Below are 23,103 nucleotides of genomic sequence, written 5' to 3' on the forward strand. Positions count from 1 at the left end.
GATCAGTATCCAAGGTTTCTTCATTCTAGCGATGTGCCCTGTCCAGCGAAGCTGTATCTTGAGGACCATAGTCTCGATGCTGGTGACCTTCGCTAACTCGAGGGCTGTAGAGTTGGCAACAAAGTCACTCCATTAAATATTGAGTATTATGCGAAGGCAGCGCTGATGGAAACGCTCAAGGAGACAAAAGCTGTGTAGACGCTGACATTCGTGTCTTCTTTGAGGTTGCTGTTGTTCAAGACATGTCTGTACAGTTGTGTTCAAAATTATTCAACCCCCACTGAAATTGATTGTTTTGGTCGGTTTGACATTGATTATGATCATTCAGTCATCCTGCTTACAATTAAATCAAAGAGGCACGTGTAGGTCAGACAAATATAACATAACATTTATAATGAAATAACCACAAATGTCTTTTCTGAGCTCACATCATTATCAGTTTTATTCAACCCCCAAGTGACATTCAATCTTAGTACTTAGTACAACATCCTTTTACAGTTATAACAGCTTTTAAACGTGAAGCATAGCTTGACACAAGTGTCTTGCAGCGATCTACGGGTATCTTCGCCCATTCATCATGGGCAAAAGCCTCCAGTTCAGTCACATTCTTAGGCTTGCGCACTGCAACTGCTTTCTTTAAGTCCCACCAGAGGTTCTCAATCGGATTTAAGTCTGGTGACTGCGATGGCCACTTCAAAATGTTCCAGCCTTTAATCTGCAACCATGCTCTAGTGGACTTGGAGGTATGCTTGGGATCATTGTCCTGTTGAAAGGTCCAACGTCTTCCAAGCCTCAGGTTTGTGACAGACTGCATCACATTGTCATCCAATATCTCCTGGTACTGAAGAGAATTCATGGTACCTTGCACACGCTGAAGCTTCCCAGTACCTGCAGAAGCAAAACAGCCCCAAAGCATGATTGACCCCCCGCCATGCTTCACAGTAGGCAAGGTGTTCTTTTCTTGTTCTTCCTCCTCCAAACATAGCGTTGATCCATGGGCCCAAACAGTTCTAATTTTGTTTCATCAGTCCACAGAACACTATCCCAAAACTTATGTGGTTTGTCCACATGACTTTTGGCATACTGCAGTCGACTCTTCTTATTCTTTGGGGACAGCAAGGGGGTGCGCCTGGGAGTTCTGGCATGTAGGCCTTCATTACGCAGGGTGCGCCGTATTGTCTGAGCAGAAACTTCAGTACCCATATCTGACAAATCTTTTCTCAGTTCCTCAGCAGTCACACGGGGACTTTTCTCCACTCTACGCTTCAGGTAGCGCACAGCAGTCGAAGTCAGCATCTTCTTTCTGCCACGACCAGGTAGCGTTTCAACAGTGCCCTTTGCCTTGAATTTGGGAATGATGCTTCCTATGGTGTCTCTTGGTATGTTTAACATCTTTGCAATCTTTTTTTTTCTTTGAATGCACATTTATACATCTTATTATTCTGACATATAGTAACAGTTACTTAATTTGTTAATAAATGCTTTTTTAACACACATTCCTGCTGTAATTCATGATTAATTAAGGTAGTTATAAAACATTTACTAGTTGTCAGTTAACTATTTTTGTGAGCTCATCTAAAGTGAGGACTATGTATGCCTTGTAAATCATTTACAAATGAGAGTTAAAGGCTCAGTTATCTTCTTAACAGAAATAGGAAAAACACAACAAAGAGGGATACAGAACATAGAAATATTTATTTCAAGAAATTAAACTGTACAACTGTACATATTAATGAATATAAAACGATTTAATGTAAAATAAAAAATAAACCTCTGCAAAATTAAAATTGTACAACCAAACATATAAATTAACATTAAATGAATTGATATAAAATGAAAAATACACTTCTGAAAAAATGTAATTCCTGCACACCTCCAGAAAAAATATAACTGTGAAGTGATATGCAACTCTCATTTGTAAATGCTTTACAATTTAATGCATACATAGTCCTCACTTTAGATGAGCTCACAAAAAATATTTATCTAACAACTAGTAAATGTTTTATAACAACCTTAATTAATCATGAATTACAGCACAATGTGTGTTAAAAAAGCATTTATTAACAAATTAAGTAACTGTTACTATATGTCAGAATAATAAGATGTATAAATGTGCATTCAAAGAGTTTATTAATAATTTACTTACACTTTTTAAATGATGTCATGAACCACTGACAACTCCTAACTAACTGGTTTGTAAGTAATGTAATCCTTAATTTAGAAATGATGAATTCATCCTTAATAAAGTATGAAAATTTGATTATTAAGCATATTATATACATGCTTATAAATCAAGAACAAAGCATTTATAGCTGTATTTATAAACTGCTTACCAATGTCTATTAATGTGGGGCCAATGCTTCATATATGATTAATTAACTATGTACTGATGCTTAACTAATGATTCATAGCGTGCAGTTATTATAAAGTGTTACCAAATCTTTCATCACCTATATCTGAAATATGTTGACTCATAAGTGCACCAGTGTTTATAAGAGGCTTTTTAGCATGCATATGCATAGATTTCACTAGTGTTTGTAAAAGATTACAGTAATACATATGTATGGTTTCACTCGTGTTTGTAAGATGCTTTTCATTAATATGTATGAATGAATTTCACTAAGTTCGATCAATGTTTTTATTTCACTAGTGTTTGTAAGAGTCATTTCAATAATTAAGGCCTAAACGGTCCCTCATAGAAAACTGTTCCTCGCTCTCAAGCACTTTCTGATGGCATGTTGCTTTTTTTGGTGCCGTTGCCATGGTTAATCATAATATCGGAGGTCCATTTATCATGGCTTGTGGTAGTAGTGGTGTAAGCACTTAACACAAGTTATGCCTTCCCAGAGTTTATAGAACTAACTCAAAAAAGTTGTTCTGAACTTAAATACAACAACATTGAAGCACATGTGATTGATGGACTAGCATTGCTCAGCATTGCTTACTACACTCATGAAGGCGAAATAGTAAAAAAAAAAATGTTCCTTTAAATGGAAGCAGAATTGGAAGTGGGAATTGGAATTGGAATCGGATAATTTCTTACGATACCCAACCCTAGTCCTGGCACATTAATTGGCTGGAAATAAAAGTTGTGCTTCTGCATTTAAGCACTTCCTTTCATGATTCCGCCATCATGTCATGTCTATTCTTGGTCTTGGGGCGGAGTCATGGCAAAGCCTTAGGTTGTGTGTGGAGGGAGAGATAGTGATCCTATCGGCTTGCTCGACTCTCTCTCCAGTCTCCATTTCTTCAGATTTCGGAGAGGGGTATAATAATTTCAGTAAAACAAAAAAGAAGGTAGATTTATAATTACCTTGTTTTTTCTTCCTGAGTTCTCTTATTGCAGCCCTTATGGTTTTCCTTTCATCAAAATCCTTACAATCATCAAGCTGTAAAAGCAAACAATGTAAACATTGTAAATTTTTTAAATGGTGGTAAATGGTATTAAGTAAACTTAATAAATGGCACTAAAGTTTTCAGTAAGTGTAACATGGCAACATTTTTTTTATATATTTGACCTATGTCATGTCATTCTCCAGAAGTGGTGCAAAAATTCTGTCCCCCCCATACACATTGTCGCCTTGGAATTATAAGATTCTATCTGCATTCTGAGTAGTTTTGAGGTTTTGAGCTTCCAATTTTTTGCATTTTTTTATAGCAAAAGTAATATGGTGAACAAAAATCTTTCATAGCCGACATGAAAAAATACAGAGACCCTAAATGTTCAATAACAACATTTTCTGTATTTTGTAATAGGGGATTTTTTGGGAACAGGCCAAATCCAGATGAACCTTCTAATTCAGAAAAATCACTTTCTTCTTAGAATTAGGTTCTATCAGCAAAACATTCATTAAGGCAATAAATTGTCAAGCAACGCAAACAATTGACTTATAATTTTTGTTAAACAATCAAAAATTTTTTGTAATTATGTCTTGACATGTTTAAGAAAAGTGACATTTACATTTCATGATGCATAACTTTTTTCTTGTTCAAAGTAAGCATTAGAAAGGTGTGCTAATTGTTTTGTTAGTGCAAATTTTGTATATGGTGGGTAATTCAACACCTTTAACCATTAAGTTTATGTTGGTTTAGACAGAAAGCAGCTACTGTGACCTAAACAATCTGACCTAAACTTTATTCTACGGAAGATGGAGCAGGTAAAATTACTTTCTAGAGATAAGTATGGCTGAAATAACATGAAAATGTTAATTGTTGTTATTAAGACTGAAAATTGTCTCAGTTTGTAATTGCTACTGCAGGTGATGTGCGGAGGTATTTCTTCACGTGAGTTGTGATTCGGTACTGTTCAAATGCGCGGATGAGTCTGATGTTTTGAGTTGTGGCCTGTGTCAGAGCACTGGTGAGAATCTTCACTGAACATCAGTATCACATAATAAACACAGATAACATGGCAAATGATACAACACCTAACAAATTAGAACATAAACAGACACAAATAGTGCAAATGGAGGCGGTGTTCAAATGTTTTGATACATTTCGGGTGCTGGGTCATTTTGTTATTTCTTGTGGAAACTCCCGTAACGCGAACCGGACAGAAGATCCCCGAACGCGGGTCTCAAATGCTGACAAGTACGACCATAAATCATTATACACCATACAGGTATTAAGTTACATTAGCATAATAAACATAACAAAGAGATAAGAACAACCGATGAAACTATACCCGTCTATTCACAGAACAAGTGCGCTATGGTTTTTGTGTTATCTATTGAACTATTGTGAGTACACATGTGACGAAATTATGCATAGACGAAAGACACCGTACAAGGATCTCCGGGAATGTTGGCCCGAGAGGGCAAATTACAAACCATTATTGCAAACTCTCTGTGGTGAATCCAGCAAGTGTAATGACACAGTTTTAAAAAGTTTAATAATGCTAAAGGCTGACTACCTGGGGCCCAGGTCAGGAAGGAGACAGAATGGCTTAACCAACTGTCTGCTTGCCGTCTCACGTTACAGAATACACTAAATATACAACATTTAATAATCCCTTCTCACAAACAACATAAAATAGAGACTGTGTCTGTCCCCCGGATTAGCAAACATAAGATAATGCATAAACCTCTTGAAAGTAATTTAATAAACGTTAAACAAATCAAACATGAACAAAATACAGATAATCAACGGTTACGACTCGGATTGCTTAATATTAGATCACTCTCAAATAAAGCACTTTTTGTTAACGATATGATAACCGATCATAAAATAGACATGCTATTTGACAGAAACATGGCTAAAGCCAGATGATTATATTACTCTAAATGAATCCGTTCCCCAAGATTATTACTATAAACACGAGCCTCGTCTAAAAGGTAGAGGGGGAGGTGTCACTGCACTTCACGATAATATTTTATAACCTCTCAGAAGTCTAATTTCGAATACAATTTTTTTGAAGGCATGGTACTTCACGTATCAACGGCTAATACTAAGGACAAAACATTTTTAAAATTTATTCTAGCTATTGTATATAGGCCTCCAGGGCACCACACAGATTTTATTAAAGAATTTGGTGGGTTCTTATCAGAACTAGTACTGGCTGCAGATAGGGTCCTTGTCATTGGTGACTTTAACATCCATGTAGATAATGATACAAATGCCTTGGGAATGGCTTTCAAAGACACTCTTAACTCCATGGGCGTTAGTCAACATGTGTCAGGACCCACTCACCTTCGTAATCATACTTTAGATTTAATACTATCTGATGGTATAAATGTGGACGATGTTAAAATCGTTCAGCAGAGTGAAGACATTTCGGATCATTATCTGATATTATGTTCGCTTCACTGGCCTACGGCTGCAAATCAAACTCCTTGTTACAAATATAGAACGATTACTTCAACTACCAAAGATGCGTTTCTCGACAATCTGCCTGAATTGTCTCAAATATCTAACATAAGTAAAAACGATGACGATCTTGAGATTACTATTGAAAATTTTAACTCTACCTTCTCATTAGACACAGTTGCTCCTCTGCGTTTAAAAAAGATTAAAATGGCAGCCCAACACCGTGGTATAATGAACACACTCAGGCTATAAAGAAAGCGTACGTAAAATGGAGCGGAACTTTAAGAAAACTAATTTAGAGGAACTCTCTAAAATCATTAGATCATCCAAATCAACAACATGCGTGCTTAACCCTATTCCTACAAAACTACTGAAAGAAATGCTCCCCGAAATTATAGATCCTCTTCTGACATTAGGACATGTGCCTAAAGCATTTAAGGTGGCTGTTATAAGGCCCCTTGTCAAATAACCCAAACTCGACCCAAGAGAACTGGGGAATTACAGGCCTATATCGAATTTACCTTTTATATCTAAAGTTCTTGAAAAAGTAGTTTCAACTAAGTTATGCTCCTTCCTTCAAAGGAATGACATTAATGAAGAATTCCAGTCTGGATTACGAGCATGTTACAGTACAGAGACTGCTTTGATCAGAGTTACAAATTATCTGCTTTTAGCGTCTGACCGTGGCTGTATTTCGTTATTGGTGCTGCTAGACCTTAGTGCTGCATTTGACACCATTGACCACAGCACACTCCTACACATACTCGAAAAGTACGTTGGCATTAACGGAATAGCATTGAAATGGTTTAAGTCTTATTTATCTGACCGTTTTCAATTTGTAGCAATAAACAATGATGTGTCCCGCAAATCGCAAGTCCAGTACGATGTACCACAGGGCTCAGTCTTGGGGCCTCTGCTCTTCGCATTTTATATGCTACCTCTAGGAGATATAATAAAGCGACACGGAATTAGCTTTCACTGTTATGCTGATGATACTCAACTTTATATTTCCCGAAGCCTCATGAAACCCAGCAGCTCCATCGAATAAAGGAATGCATAGTTGATTTAAAAAACTGGATGAGTAATAATTTTTTACTTCTGAACTCGGACAAAACAGAAGTGTTATTTACTGGACCAAAAACCGCCATAGATAACAACCAAGAATACTGCTTAACTATTGACGGATGCTCCATAAAATCCTCGTCGTCAGCTAAGAATCTTGGAATTGTTTTCGATAGTAATCTGTTATTTGAGAGCCATGACGCCAACAACTGTAAAATTGCATTTTTTCATCTTAAGAATATATCTAAACTACGTCATATGCTGTCCCTGTCAGATGCAGAGAAATTAATTCATGCATTCATGACATCAAGACTAGATTAATGTAATGCACTTTTAGGTGGTTGCCCCGGTTCTGTCAACCTTGCACTGGTTACCTATAAAGCATCGCATTAACTTTAAGATCTTGCTTATTACCTATAAAGCCCTACATGGTCTAGCGCCGCAGTATTTGAATGAACTTCTATTACATTAAAATCCTCCATGTGCATTATGCTCTCAGGCGTCCTGTCAGTTACTAATACCTATAATTTCAAAATCAAGTGCAGGTGGTAGATCCTTATCTTATCTAGCGCCTAAACTTTGGAATATTCTTCCCTGCACTGTCCGGGAGGCAGACACACTCTGTCAGTTTAAATCTAGACTAAAGACGCATCTTTTTAATCTTGCATACACTACACTTCCATAATATTAATCCTCAGAGGATTTAGGCTGCATTATTTATATCAACCGGAACCAGGAACACATCCAACAACAAAATGATGTACTTGTTGCATCAAAGCGTGCAAAACAGTACTCTACTCTCAGCCAGTCTTGTCTTTTTGTTCCAAGGTTACTGCAGGATGCAGTTCATGCCCAGACCTGATGGCAGAGCTGAGAATGGGAAGCGATGACCTGACAAGAGCTGAGATGATAGAGCTTGATAAAGGACGCGGCAACTTGACACAATTTTTCTACAACACTTCAAATGCTATTAGATTGTTAATGATAATCTTAAATCTATAATTTACCTTATTCGTACATTTTTTTTTATTTATTTAGCCTTGTTGTGCAAGCACTGTCGAGCTTGTGCAGAGGCAGCAGCTTTTGCCAGAGGGGAACTGGAATCCCCTGGTTTGGCATGGGTTTTTTCCTGAGGTTTTTTTTCTCGATTGGAGTTTTGGGTTCCTCACCACCTTTATCATAAATGTGTGGTTTCAATGTGCGTGCTTGTCTGTGTGCATGTCTGTGTGCGTGCTTGTCTGTGTGTGTGCGGGTCTGTGTGTGTGTGCGCGTGTGTGTCCGTGTATGTGTGTTAGTACATGTGCATATTGTGTGTGTGGAGCGTTTCCTTTCTGTCGGTCTCTCGACGTTGTGTCGAGCCGACAGATGGGGTTCGCCCTTGAGAACCTATCAACTCTGACTACTATAGAGGAGCCCAATGAAATTTGGCTAATGAAATGTACATGTCGGTCTCCGCCCCCGGAAAGCTGGTGTAAAGGAAGACTTCATTTTCAGCAGCATTCATTTACTTTTTGTTCTTCAGAGCCATCGCTCATGACTAGGAACAACTCGAATTCGAAGAATTCTTCAAGTACATTGCCGGATCTACGACGTAGAGAAGCGGATCGTCCCACCCTGCACCGACCTTCGCCTGGGCATCTCGGCGGTTCCAGAGGTGTTAGAGAAATTTCTAAAAAAGTCCTGGCATGTCCCGCTGTTCTCTTGGGTGTTTCACCCTCATCGAGGAGGGGGACCTACACGATAGCTGCATCAGGTGTCTGGGCGTCCAGTACGCTGAGGCAGCCTTCGTAGACACATCTTGACCGCACTGTGGGCAGATGGTCATACAGAAGTTGCGGTAACGGGTGGCTGTCTTCCCCCGGGAACCAGCCACCACTTCGTTTGCTGCCCGGGCTGTGACGTCGGTGCCTAAGGCCCCGATGTCCGCTAGTGCTAGCACCGTTAGTGATATGTCATCTGTTTTTCTCTCATGGTCATCTGAGGCTCTGTGTGACAAAAAGCAGTTTTCAGTGCAAGCAGCATGTTTCTGAAAGTTGGATGTGCACAAAACAAGCATTTGACTAATCAACTGTTTTCTCTTGCAAAATACACCTTTTCATGGTCCTCTCATGCTCTGTGTAACAAAAAGCAGTTTTCAGTGCAAGAAGCATGTTTCTTTTATGTTGAAACTGAACAAAAACAGCTTTTCACTAATCAACTGCTTTCTCTTGCAGAAGACACCTTTTCATTGTCTTCTGATGCTCTGTGTAACAAAAAGCAGTTTTCAGTGAAAGAAGCATGTTTATGAAAGTTGAAACTGCACAAAAACAACTTTTGACTAATCAACTGTTTTCTATTGCAAAAGTCTCCATTTCATTGTCCTCTGATGCTTTTGGTAATAAAAAGCAGTTTTCATTGCAAGAAGCGTGTTTCTTTTATGTTGAAACTGCACAAAAACAGCTTTTTACTAATCAACTGTTTTCTCTTGCAAAATACACCTTTTCATGGTCCTCTGATTCTCTCTGTAACAAAAAGCAGTTTTCATTGCTAGAAGCATGTTTCTGAAAGTTGAAACTGCACAAAAACAGTTTTTAACTTATCAACTGTTATCTCTTGCAAAAGACATCTTTTCGTGGTCCTCTGATTCTCTGTGTAACAAAAAGCATTTTTCAGTGCTACAAGCATGTTCATGAAAGTTGAAAGTGCACAAAACAAGATTTTGACTAATCAACTGCTTTCACTTGCCAAAGACACCTTTTCATGGTCCTCTCATGCTCTGTGTTACCAAAAACAGTGTGCATTGCAAATACCATGTTTCTGAAAGTTGAATGTGCACAAAACAAGCTTTTGACAAATCAACTGTTTTCTTTTGCAAAAGTCACCTTTTCATCGTCCTCTCATGCTCTCGCCCTTTGCCCTTTAGACGGCTGCCACCTGGAGGAATCGGCCACGCCTACCGTCCAAAGCGTGTAAGACTTCGGCATCACTGGTTTCGAAGGCTTAAGCTGCTGCGGGCCTGGCTGCCTCCTCTCTTCACGCCATGGCCATCCTGCAGGTCCATCAGGCCAAGGTGTTATGAGAGCTCCACGAGGGTACGGGCGACCCGGGTATTATGCAGGATCTCCGTGCCGCCACTGGCCTCGCTCTAAGGGCGACCAAGGTGACGGCACGGACCCTGGGTCGGACGATGTCCACGCTAGTGGTCCAAGAGAGACACCTCTGGCTAAACCTTACGCAAATGAGTGACAACCCAGAATGTCCACTTTCTCGATGCACCCATCTTGCAGGGGGGGCTGTTTGGTGACACCGTCGAGGACTTCGCTCAGCAGTTCTCGACGGTGAAGAAGCAGACAGAGCCGATTAACTATATCTTATCGCGCCGCGACTCGACTCAGCCGCCCAGAGGCCTCGTGCGACGTCTGCTTCCCAGCAGCCCAGGACCCCTTCGACATCGGCAGACATTTGTAGAGCTGTGGCTTGGGCTATGCCCAAAACCTTTGCAAGGTTTTACAACCTTCGCGTAAACCCGGTGTCAGCCCACGTCCTGCATTGCAACATGTAGGACTGGCATCAGGTGGGGGCGTATGCCTGCGAAACCACCTCCCCACCCTCCAGCGGGTTGGGTCAGTGTGCAATCTACCTCCCTTCTTACCCAACCACATGGTTAAGAACAGGCATCCCATCCACCTCCCTTCTTACCCAACCACATGGTTAAGAACAGGCATCCCATCCATCACTAAGCAAGCAACCCCTTGGGGTCGTCTGGGCAGAGCAGCGTTCCCCCTTAGGCCGGGAGAACATATGAACTATCACAGATAGCTCTAACCGGACCTAGTGCTACCAGACGTCTGTTACACCCCCTCCGTGGGCTGTTCCGTCTTATGTATCCTCATGAGATGGTTCCCACTCCTGGTAACCCATGACCTCCAACAGGTGGACCTCCACCTCGCGGTTAACTACTCAGTCCGCATGTTCCATGTGATCTCCCCTAAGGGCGAGACCATATCTATATCCACTGTATTCCTCCCCCCGGGTAGGAAGTGGCCTCTGGAGCGCATCCCTAATTAAGGAAGTCGCGCTAACCAGGTGTAAACCCGATCCAGATGACCTCTCGCCATTAGAGTTCCAAGGCCTCCGTCCGTGAAAGGTTACTGGTCAGGGTGTCCCATCTTTCTCCAAGAAAGCACTGGGACCCCCCGAACATCACACTGGAAGGTTACAGTTTCGCGAAGCCGTGTAGTGACATGCCTAGGCCTGCTACCGTCGCTTCGCTAGAAATTGTGACATGATCGAGAGACCGACAGAAAGGGAACGTCTTGGTAACGTCTGTAACCTCAGTTCCCTGATGGAGGGAACGAGACGTTGTGTCCCTTATGCCACAACACATATCGTCCTCTGCTGTAGTTGTGGGAGGCTCTCAGGCTCTTCAGAACAAAAGGTAAATGAGTGATGCACGCCGTCTTCCTTTTATACCGGATATCCGGGGGCGGAGACCGGCAGGCCTCTTCTATACTAGTCAGAGTTGATAGGTTCTCGAGGGCGAACCCCATCTGTCGGCTCGACACAATGTCTCGTTTCCTCCATCAGGGAACTGAGGTTACAGACGTAACCGAGACGATTGTATGTTGGTATGTCTGTCTTCTGTGTTTTCATCTTTTTCTTGTTTTTACAGGTATAACTTTAATTGTTTTGTTTATAGTTAATATGTCTCATGTACAGCTGCTTTTTAACAATAAAAATTTTAAAATGCGCTATATAAATAATGTAGAGTTGAGACGGGAAACTAACCTGTACCTACCACACATTAGCATGTGGCTCTAACCACTGACCTACAGGGGGTGCCTGATATGAGCAAGGAGGACCAACGACGTGCCAAAATATGTTGCATTTGTACAAGGCAGAGCCCTATAAAGTGGGTCTGCTCACTTACAAGAAACGGCTAATGCATGTAGTGCTTTCACAGAAGACAAACCCTTATAAAAAGGGGTCTGCTCATTTTGAGAGAAGAGGCGGTAAGAAGCGGCATTTATACAAGACAAAACCTATGGAAAAGTATGTGCTTAATGTGTGAAAAGCAAGTGATATAGTTTGCATTTGTATAAGGCAAAAAGCTCTGCTCATTGTGTTTGAAGCGGCCAAAATATGCTTAATACCTAGCAAGGGCACTACACTGGGGGCTGTGACGTGTTCTACACCAGGTTTAATGGAGAAAAACATTAATGCCCCCTAAAGACTTAGTCCTAAAGTGAACATCTAAAACCAAATACTTTCACTTTTTAAGTTTGGTTTGAGCTGATATTAACGTTTGGTTTTTGATTGTTTACTTGTAGTTGCTTTGAAAGATTTAAAAATGTTTAAAAACACTATAATACGTTTTTTGTGTAAATGTAAATTACAGGAGCTTCAACTGTGCCTCTCTCTGTCTGTCACACAAGTTGGCATGTTTTCACTTCTAAAATTTGATAGATGAAATAAAAGCATCGTTGCTTCTGTAAAGCTGCTTTGGAGCAATGCACAATGTGAAAGGCACTATATATTAAATTTAATTGAAACATCTGCCTAAAATCCCTTTTTGAGGTGCTATTGTATGCATCTGTGTGCCACGAAACCCGGTTTGAATCTAGCAGCATGTTAGGTCACTGTACATTCTTAAATCCCACATAAGGGATCATACTCTCCAGGGCAAGGAAATATGAATCCCATAAATTGAATCGCACTGCTCATGCAGTTAAAAGTGGAGGGAGTTTTTACCATTTTGTCCAGGATCTCCTCATCCTCAATATCCTGCAGCTTTTCTGAGGTCAGCTTCACACTTTGAACATCACTGTTCAAAGAAGTCATTAAGGAGCCTTTAGGGAACACAGGGATTTCCAAAAGAGAAATGGGATTTCTCTCCATCTGTGGGTGAAAATGGGGAAAAAGACAAAGCTTTTTTTATAAACATTGGCTAATCTCTTATAAAGATCATGTTAATGCATTGCAATCATGGCTGGTGAGGCTTTTCTCAGCCTACAACAACTCATGCAGTGAACAAGATTCAAGCTATCTTCATTGATTTTACCTTGTAGTATTGCTAACAAAAAATAAGCATACCACACTGAAATCATCTAGGGGGTCTACAATAATGTATTAATATACATGTACATCAGATAATATGAGAGCAGTAGTCATCTGACACCAAACACTGAGCACCTCAGTTGTGGTGGGGTGAAAGGAAATAATTATGTAAAAAGCATGTAGGTGAACTAAAGTGGTAAAATTTGTTAAATAAACAGCCAATGCATTTAGCTAACAAATCAAAAATTCATGCTCAGTCTTGGTCAGAGTAATGTAAAGACATTAATTGTAAAAAAAATGTATCCTAAATAGTGTTTCTATAGTAATGTATGAAATTTAAATACATATGGAGCTCCATAAGGCTCAGTTCTTACACCGCTCCTGTTGAATTTGTATTGAGGAGTATGTATTCAATTTGAATTGTGCTTCCACTTGACCAAATAATGGAAAAGAACCATATTGCTTCCCACAGTTATGCAGATGACACTCAGATTTACCTACTGTATCTCCCAATGACTACAGCCCTATTGAATCCCTTTGCCATTTCATTGATAAAATTAAAGGGTAGGTAACATGCAATTTCATGCAATTCTGAGTTTTTTACACGGTTAAATGGCTGATTTCTCAAGCTTAACATGGTAAATTTGTTAAAAAACGAAACGAGTTGAATGTATGACGTAGTATTTCTGTGCTAGATTCACTTCTGTGCCAGTGTTCGTTCAAGTTTCAAAAAGTTTGTATCACAAGCTCCCTCATGCACTGAAAACTCAACATTATAAACTCTCTGGCTAGAGGCAAAGCCCGAGATAAATCTCTTTCTGGGGCATCACTAGCCCTCTCGTGCGCTGAAAACTCAAAGACTGCGCATTATAAACTCTCTCTGGCGCGAGGTAAAGCATAAACTGTGTGCATTGAAAGCATTGTTTCATGAAGAATCTTTGTAATAATGATCGGCGATAGGTCTGAGGATCCTCGATACACGATAGTATCGTCAATCGGAACAACTCTACAACACGTTGTTTGTTTGCAGAGCGTAGGGATCTGGCGGGAACATAAGTCTGCATTAGCGAGTGAAGGTAAGGGGGTGCAAAATCAGTTGTGGTCAATGTAACTTAATGAAGAGAGTTTGACGTGTGCTCTGTTCAGTTCATTGAAGACCACTAATGACACAGACACAGTGGCAACATCACTCCTTTATCGTTCTCGTTTCTCACATGAGCACTGGAAGCATTCTCAACACAAGCACATAACAACAGTGCCTTCTAGAAAATGTAGTACTTGAACATTTCAATTAAAATATACAACATCTCCTTCACTCTTACTCTTTGTGTGACAACATAAAGGTTATAGTCATACATTGAACAATATACAATTTCAATGAATAACATTAACATTAACATTAAATTCTTTATATGAAAACTCGGACATTCAATCGTTTGGTAGTGTCCTCTTTATATGAACAGAACTAATTATCTGGTAATGAGGGTGGACTACCTCGGACCATAGCATACCCTTTGGGGATTAGTCTGCCCTGGAGAATGAGGGTAGCCCCTAACAAAGTATAATCCAACAAACGTTGTGGTGGATGATGATCTCTCGCAGGATATCTGCATCCTTTGTTCTCTCCATTTCCTATTATCACAATAGGTGATGGCAGTTTACCAGCAGGTGGGCAATCTGAAATCTTTGTTGGCTAAATGATGGGTACAACAGAAATTGCTGTATTGTCATTTATTTGTTCAGTGACGTGAGAAGCTTCAGGAAGATCCATGGATGTGGTACAATGATGACTCCACTGAGCAGTTGATCAGTGTGTCTCCTCCAGGAAAGATTTCGATTTGCTTTGACCTTATATGACACTGATCCCATCTGCTCTTCCACAGTGGCAGGATCCCATTTAGGTCCATTGCCATAGTTCAGGGCCAGCACTGGGGACCTGCTTGTCTTGTTGCCGTTGGATCATTTCTTTGAGTGTAGCTGGTTAAATCAATTCAAAACTTGTCCTCAGTTAAACAACAAATTAGTTGGTAACACTTTGATAACAGAGGCATCAATAACATGACCCAGGTACTCTGCTGATTACTGGAAGAATTCACATTTGGAAGCTGTTTAATTTGTCTATTCAAAAAGTTAACGCATATCCCTGTCTATAAGTCACTCAAGACATAGGCTTCAGACATATACACGTGCCTATAAGCACAAAATACATTTAGAGATTGTATAATACACACTGATGTCTATGGACACGGCAATAACAATCTCCTCAACTGTTTTATTCACATCAGACACAGTATCTGCAATGAGCAATTGTAAAGATCAATCAATTTTTCTTCCAGTTCACCAGGTACTTACTTTTGTGTTTTTAAGAGAAGTGGATGAATTCACGTAATGTAAATCCGACAGATCTCAGCCCACGACAGAAACAAACAGGGCGGCACCCGCTTATAGCTCAACTAACACGATCATTTTAAAGCGTACATAACATGACATCATGAAAATGACGTATCATGCAGTCTGTTATGTTGCCATGTTTGAAAGTAAGTTATATGCTTGTAAAAATGGGAGTCGACTCTGAATCACACAAACGAGTCGTGGACGCATATCCACGTCAATATACATAAACGTGTTGCTGAGACTGCCGGGAAAACTTATGTCCCCTCCCCCAAACACTGTCACACGTTCCTGATGCGTGTGTATCAGACGCGATTTCTTTAAGACTGCAAGGGATGCTCAGCTTCCCCTATAATTGTCAAAAAATGAATGGTCAAATATATGTATATTATGTTAACATTTTATTGACTAAAAATGCGTTAAACACGTTCATCTCGAACGAAAACAATTTCGTTCAGAATCAGCTACTTAGGTCGGCTGACTCGATTTCCTTCTCATTCATTCCCGTAGCGTACAGTGCATTACTCTGTTGAAGCCCAGCGTCCATTGACTTCAATGGGGCTGCTTTAAAAAGTTTTTTTCAGTGCTTAGAAACAAGACGGTCATTGGATAATGCTGCAATTATGTCCCGCCCACGGACGCTCAGCGTCTCTGGGATGAATGGAGGAGTGGGCTGGCCCGGACTCCGAGCGTCTGCGTGATGATTGGAGGGTCTGTCATCTCTTTTTAATCCACTTTTATGGGGACTAAAACGCTCGTTTTTTTTTTTTTTATAAATCATAAATGACAAGGAGGCGGCAGCTTCTCGCAATGCAAAGAGACGGTTGGTGTGGGCGTGGTCTTCAGATTATGACGCGTATCACTCTGTGTCTCCATTTCCAACTCAGTCCCATCGCGGATTTTGCATGTGTAGTCGAAAGACAAAGTGCTGCAACCTTCATTGTATATTTCACACAATTTCACACCACATTCATTGTTTCAGTTTAACATAATTCCCACATTTCCTCCCGTTGAGTTAAATATATATATATATATATATATATATATATTAGATCGTTTGTTCAATAATTCATATAGTCTGAACTAGCTAGCTAGCAAACTGCACACGATGGCAGACAGTGCTAATATTGTCGACCTGATTTTGGCAAAGCCATTAGAAAGTCTTCCTTACGAGGAGAAACTTAGAATTAAACAGCAGGGCAGATCAACACCTAAGATTGATTTAGTGCAAAAGATAGGGAAAAGTAACAGGTCTTTTCAGCTCTCCTGGTATGACAAAGTTAGCTGGCTGACTGGAAGTCCTGTGAAAAAGAAAATGTACTGCTGGCCATGTCTCTCGACATGGGTTACAGAGCATTGTCTTGAAAAGGAACGTAGAGCAGAATTTACATATAAATAAATTGACAATTTTTATGATTTAGGCCGAAAATGAGCTTCCCCTCTTTAAAAGATCAGCAGCCACCACTGGTGTATCATGTCTAGAGTCTGTGTTCTACGGTGTGAAACTAAGTCCGTCTTATTTCAGCTACCTAAGCAAGAACGTCTGAGGCAAAAATGGTTAAAATTCATTTTTCAAGGAATACCGAAGGAGTATAACCCCAGGGTTTTACTGTGAGCGCATCATTTCACCCATGATTGCTTTGATAATCTTGGCGCGTTCAGTGCAGGATATGTGAAACGACTATCCTTGAGAGAGGGGGCAATACCAACTCTATTTGGACCTTTTAGCTCCACCGAGTCCCAACCTGTAAGTGTGACTTTTGATATTTGTATGATCTTCAAGAAATATTTTCGTACCTTATGTCTGTGTTTAGCTAATGCATATAACGCTAACATTAGCATGTAGCGTTATTTCTGGTGTGTTACAGTTTGTTTATCTTGCTATTTACTCGGCTGATTTAATTGTTCAATCCATGAATTCTCAAAGTATTTTTTTTTCAAGAACAAAGTCAAGTACTTTCTGTATTGTAATAACATCTGAAGATACGAACACGGTACACTGTATGCCGTGTCAACTAGTCCATGTATAATATTGTTACAAGAGAATTGTAAATGTCATTTTTCTTACTGGGATCTGCAGAAGGATGAATTCATTCTCTAAATACTTTAAATGTTTATGAACTTAATAGAATATTTTATTAAATAATTTTGGATTGGAATTAAATGATATATATAATTCTTCTTTTAGAGTACATCTCAGCAGACCATTGGGTCACAACAAATTTCAAGTCTAGGCTAACGTATTTTAAGAAAAATAATATTTTACTTCATTGATAACCAAAACACAACATGCATATTGTCACACTGAGAGTTTTTATGACAAGAGTTGTCACTTGGCACTGACTAACATCCTGCTCCAGTCGTGGTGGAGTTTGTGGAGGATTAGCGTCTTCTTCCTCGTCAGACTCGGGCTCAAATTGGTTTGGTAAAATCGGCGCCATCTCTATCTACACATATATGTAAAGACATCCAACCACATGTTAACCGTAATCCTGCTATGATGGTAGGCGTTCCATTTGCGACAAATGAACGCGTTTGACCAATCACAACAGAGTGCAACATCTGACCAATCACATGACACAAGGTTACCGGGTAGGAGGGGCCTAGACGGGTGAATCGCGGAACGAATCATTTGAGAGTCAGTCAAGAAGTAATGTACGAATAACTGCATATAATTACGAGATTAAAGTGTTTTTACACATTGTATGTAGATAAACGTGTTGTTGGACACTCCATTACCCAAAGTAGGGCCTCAAAAAAACATATGTTACCTACTCTTTAAAAGTCAAAAGTGTTTAAACAACAAAATACATTCACATGCACACATTTGACAATCAAAATGCCAGATATTTCATGACATGGTCAACAGTTTCTGAATTTGTTAGAGTAAAAAAGAAAAATTATGTAAAAGCAATGCATCAGTCATACAGCTGCTGTGGCTCTGCGATGTGTCACATAATAAGCAGTGCCGCATCGCAATGGAAATGTTAAAGTGATACCTTCTTGACAGTCGCCTTGTAAAAGCTAGTCAAAAACTACTAATCAAACACTGAAATGGGTGAAAGGTGTAGCCAAGCTTCAGAAATATGGTTTCACAGCCAAAAGGAAAAAAAAGTTAAAAGCATTCTGGAGACAAATATAAAAAAATTGGTCTTTAGTGGTGCTTTTATTTTGTTCTTTTTTCTCTTAATTATTAAGAGTTTCAGAAAACATACAGAGCCGTCTCTCACACCGCCTGTACACCTGATGCAAGCAGCAACATTATTTTTTTTCGTCTTTTGCCGCATTGCATCCTATACAGTACGCCTCGTGTGAGGTATATATAGGTAGCAGAGGAAACCATTATAATCAATTATGCTGTCCACCAGTGATTGGAATAACGTTGTTATAAATAAACGGCGTTAGTTTTTTCAGTTAAGAGTAATCCATCGATTTCCCAGTTACAACAGTCAACAGTCCACAAGGGCAGAGGAGTGGAGGCGGAACAGGGGGCAGGATGGAGGGCCAGGACGAGTATAATATTGATGAGACAGGACAAAGAACAAAGGCACAGGGTGAGTATACTGGACGAGACACAGGTGCGGGAGCATGGAGGAGCGTGGGTAATGAAGTCCATGGGGAAACAAGGGGAGAGACAGAAGGTAACCTTGACAGAACTCCCACTACCCGGAATGCAAAAGATTCAGGTCTGCTGAGTATAGCCAGGGATCGGGAAAAGCGAGTCGATTTAAACCACACACTTTTTTGCCCCTTAAAAAACTGCAGCAACCAACCTGCTGCCGGACATTGTTTTGTGGTCCAGCTCCAGTAGGACAGTCCATATGACAGTCCAGTAGGTGAGTTGACTCTACCTTGGGAAGTGGCCATTAACTCTTTCACCGCCATTGACGAGTTAAAAAAATAACTAAGGAAGATAGAAGAATACGATTTCTTTTGTTTAAAAGCAGAGACTCTGTTCTTTCATTGAACATATTGTTTGTCCATATATTCTTTACAGAAAATGTCCTGTGAGCCATTAAAGTTTGGAGAAAATGTTAAAAAATGCTGGCGTAGGCTGGCAACTGTTTTTAAAAAGGCTGTCGGAGAAAGAGTTTAACAAAGAATTTGAAAGAAAGAATCTCTGGTATGCCAACTTGGCAGCGGAGGCTGAAGATCCGAGATGGACAGTGAAAGTGTTGCCGTTGGACTACAAGTCTGCTTCAGGAATTGGGGATCAGAGGTCAGGCGCAACAAACGGTAGTCAAAAAACTTGCCTCTGTTGCTGAGAGAAGCAGCCACTGGCTGGGGTTGAAACGGAAATACACAATATTGGCTGCCAAATGACCATGTAATAAAATGTTGTTGTGTGTTGGAATGTTGAAATGTTACGCCATGTGGAATATGGCATTGAGCATGCATTAGCGAAAACAGTGGGGCTAGAACTACCGTACCCAACAGGGTGGTGTGTATTGTTGCGTTGATTTAGTAATGTGTTGTAATGTTATGCCATATGGGACCGGGGACACTGACAATGCATTAACGGTGCCAGTGGTGCTAAAACAGCCTTATCTAAGGGGTTGGCGCATATGGTTGTGTTGATTTTGGTAATGTGTTGTAATGTTATGCCATACAGGACCGGGGGCACTGAGCACATATTGCCAGTGGCATTGGCCATTTCTAAGGCATTGGGACTCCAGCGAACCACAGTGAGAGCCATTATCCACAAATGGAGAAAGCATGAAACAGTGGTATACAATCCCAGGAGTGGCCGGCCCACCAAAATTACTCCAAGAGCACAACAACGACTCGTCCAGGAGGACATAAGAGATCCCAGAACAACATCTAAAGTACTGCTGGCCTCTCTGCTTCAGTTTGCTAAAAAACATCTTGATGATCCAAAATACTTTTTCACACCACTGTATAACAAGTCTATGTTTTATGTTAGCAGTCTTGCATTTGTATGCTTGAATCAAATATTAAGCTTATTGGCAGTAGCCTTTACGCATCTGTGTTATACAGCTTGAGCAACATGCGGTCTAGAGCATGTCCCTCAGATATGCTGAAAGTAACTGATGCGAGAACAGGTTAAGTGTATAAACTTTCTCGGTCGTATGATTTCGTACAAAGCCTGCCCTAGGAATCAAATTTGTTGTCCACATGGACTTATTTGAGTGTTGCACACAGGAAAAAAATTAGCTGAATGCTTATCTCTGCACACTTGTTTATGCTCTGTATCATGCATTTCATGCCTTGATGTAACTAAATCTGTGCATGTGTATGTAGTATATTGTATGTGATAATGTCCCGCGACCATTTGTGTTTACCATCGGCAAGTCGTCGCCATAGAAATATAAGATTCTGCCATTTTAGTTTTTTATTTTTATTTATCGATTCTCTTGTCAAGGAGAGCAGTTCAAACTACAGTATTTTTAGTTATGTTTCAGTTTTTTTTTAGGAGATTATTTATATTTATTTATAGACACAACACTAGCCAGCAGCGCTAGCTTCTTAGTACCTGTGTTTCATAGACTCTAATAATGCAATTAATGCAAAATAGTCAACAGCGTCAAGAGTCTTAATTACAACAATTAGCATGTTATTCCAGCCATACTCATCTCTGAAAAGTAATTTTACCTGTCCCACCTTCTGTGCATAAAACATTTCGAAACGATTAAGATAGCCTTTTATGTTTAACTTGATCAAGAAAAAAAGCATCAATGAATATGAAAAAAGGGTCATCAAAACGACTGGATCGTCAGCTGCAACGGCTGGGATGCCGGCAGAACTAGCTGGACTGCCAGCTGAAGCACCGGACTGCACGCCGGTGTGGAAGTCTCTGAGGATGACCCGCCTGTCCATGTCTTTAGCTGTCTGCTAAAGTCCCGATTTCATTTTGTCTTCCCCATCGTGGGTGTTTCATTTGTGTTTAGCAATAAAGTATTCCATTTCCTGTTCTTCGCTGTCTGCACCTGGGTCCTCACAAATATGACAGAACGAACCAGCCAACAGAGGACCCAGGTGCAGACAACGAAGAACAGGAAACGGAATACTTTATTGCTAAACACAAATGAAACACCCACGATGGGGAAGACAAAATGAAATCGGGACTATCAATACATATAAAACATAAACCAAAACTTCCCACGGGGGGACAAAACAAGTGGATGAGGTAAATCGTAAATAATATACCATATAATACTGAGACAGGACTTACACTGATCAAACAAGACTGAGCAAGAGCAATATATCTGGACTTGAAAAGAGCGTGAGACGCAGAACATTACAAAATGAACCAGCACAAGACAAGAGACACGAGGTCAAATATAGGATTACTCACAAAGGCTAATTAACAGGGATCAGGTGTCAGGGATTAAACAATGATGGAAAGCTAAACGAGATAACAAGAGGGCGGGGCCATAGACGAGACTAGAGAGACCGCATGGCACAGCAAAATGCAAGAGTACCATGCCTCTCTCACACAAAACATGAGGTTCCATGAAGAAAATCTGATCATGAGCGGTGGAACCATGAGACTGGGGTCTCATCTTTTCGACAGCAGCGTATCACTGTTATTTAACATTACACTTAGAATTAGAATCAAGCCGGTCGGTTTGGTAGCTGAGGCACACATAATCATAGGCCATCAGTGTTAAGCCAGTTGGCTTGGTAGCCAAGGCACACATGGATAGTAATACATGCAGTTCACATAGGCCTTCGGGGCAGCAGCAGTACATTTGCTTGGCGATAGATATGCTCTTGGAGGGTGTTTCTGTTTCTTGGCTTCTATTGTCTCCTGCTTTGTAGGGGGGTTATTCATATGTGTTAAATGTCCAGCAGCAGCATTCCTTATATGCACAAAGTAGTATTGTGGTTAGGGGGCCGTGGTTCAGCCAGGTCTGCAACGAGAGAGGGAGGCAGGACACGAGCGGTGTAGGTAGGTACGAACCTACTTGAACACCTAAACCTACCTGAACACACAAAAAGTGGTTCAGATAGAACTAAACAGCATACTAGATATGGCAGTAAAAGAGTCCAGCACCATCGAGAAAGAAAGTGTAGCGATTATATGGGCTGTCCTCACTCTCCACTATTATCTCCTGGGATGGGAGTTCATGCTTTGTTCGGACCACGCACCCCTTCATTGGCTCGACCACATGAAGGATGCCAACGCGTGGATCACCGTTGGAGTCTAGCATAACAACCCTTCAAATTACAGGTGGTCCACAGGACGGGGACGCAGATGGCAGTGGCCGACTAGCTCTCCAGGAGGGGGGGCGCTGCAGGCTGGATCGTTCCCCAGCCTGAGTCGGGCGGAGGGGGTATGTGGCGAGGGTGGCATGGTTCAGTGAGGTCTGCAACGAGAGAGGGAGGCAGGAGACGAGTGGTGAGCAAGTAGGTCAAGTTTACATTATGATCACCTGTTTTTCATTTCAGTGATTGGTGAGGAGATGGTTAAAAGCCAGCTCGAGGCAACGAGGACTCAGAGAGAGACCTGCTGGGAACTCGACGCCTGGAAAGCAATCAATAGACGGGAATCTTATGCTGAACAATACTTTGAGTTATTGTCGAGAACGGAACGGCAATGGGCGCATTTATATGAATTATTGTAAATAAAAATTTGCGGCCCAGCCACGCCGACCCTGTCTCCTTCCTTCCTTACTTTGAACCTTGTTATAAGCATATTGTGGATGTATTGGCAGTACCACGTCTCTGTACTTGATCCGCCACAACAGCAGCTGCAGCATAGCAGAACTATTCTGCCAAGACCAAATGCATTTACATCTTATGTACACTACCAACCTAAACCCTCCTAGAGTTGTCACGATAGAA

At 40.7% G+C, this 23,103-nt stretch overlaps 1 protein-coding gene across 1 annotated transcript in view; it reads right to left on the reverse strand.

Annotated features, from left to right (window-relative positions):
• smtnb (smoothelin b) overlaps positions 1-23,103 on the reverse strand; it is a 56,022-nt gene that overhangs the window by 22,119 nt on the left and 10,800 nt on the right. The window contains exons 3-4 of the mRNA XM_056746610.1: positions 12,598-12,744; positions 3,314-3,389 (exon numbers count right to left, since the gene is read on the reverse strand). Of these exons, the coding sequence (XP_056602588.1) occupies positions 3,314-3,389; positions 12,598-12,744 (223 nt within the window). The remainder of the gene's footprint in view (positions 1-3,313; positions 3,390-12,597; positions 12,745-23,103) is intronic.

This window comes from Triplophysa dalaica, chromosome 4 (assembly GCF_015846415.1).
Source record: "Triplophysa dalaica isolate WHDGS20190420 chromosome 4, ASM1584641v1, whole genome shotgun sequence".
NCBI lineage: Eukaryota > Metazoa > Chordata > Actinopteri > Cypriniformes > Nemacheilidae > Triplophysa > Triplophysa dalaica.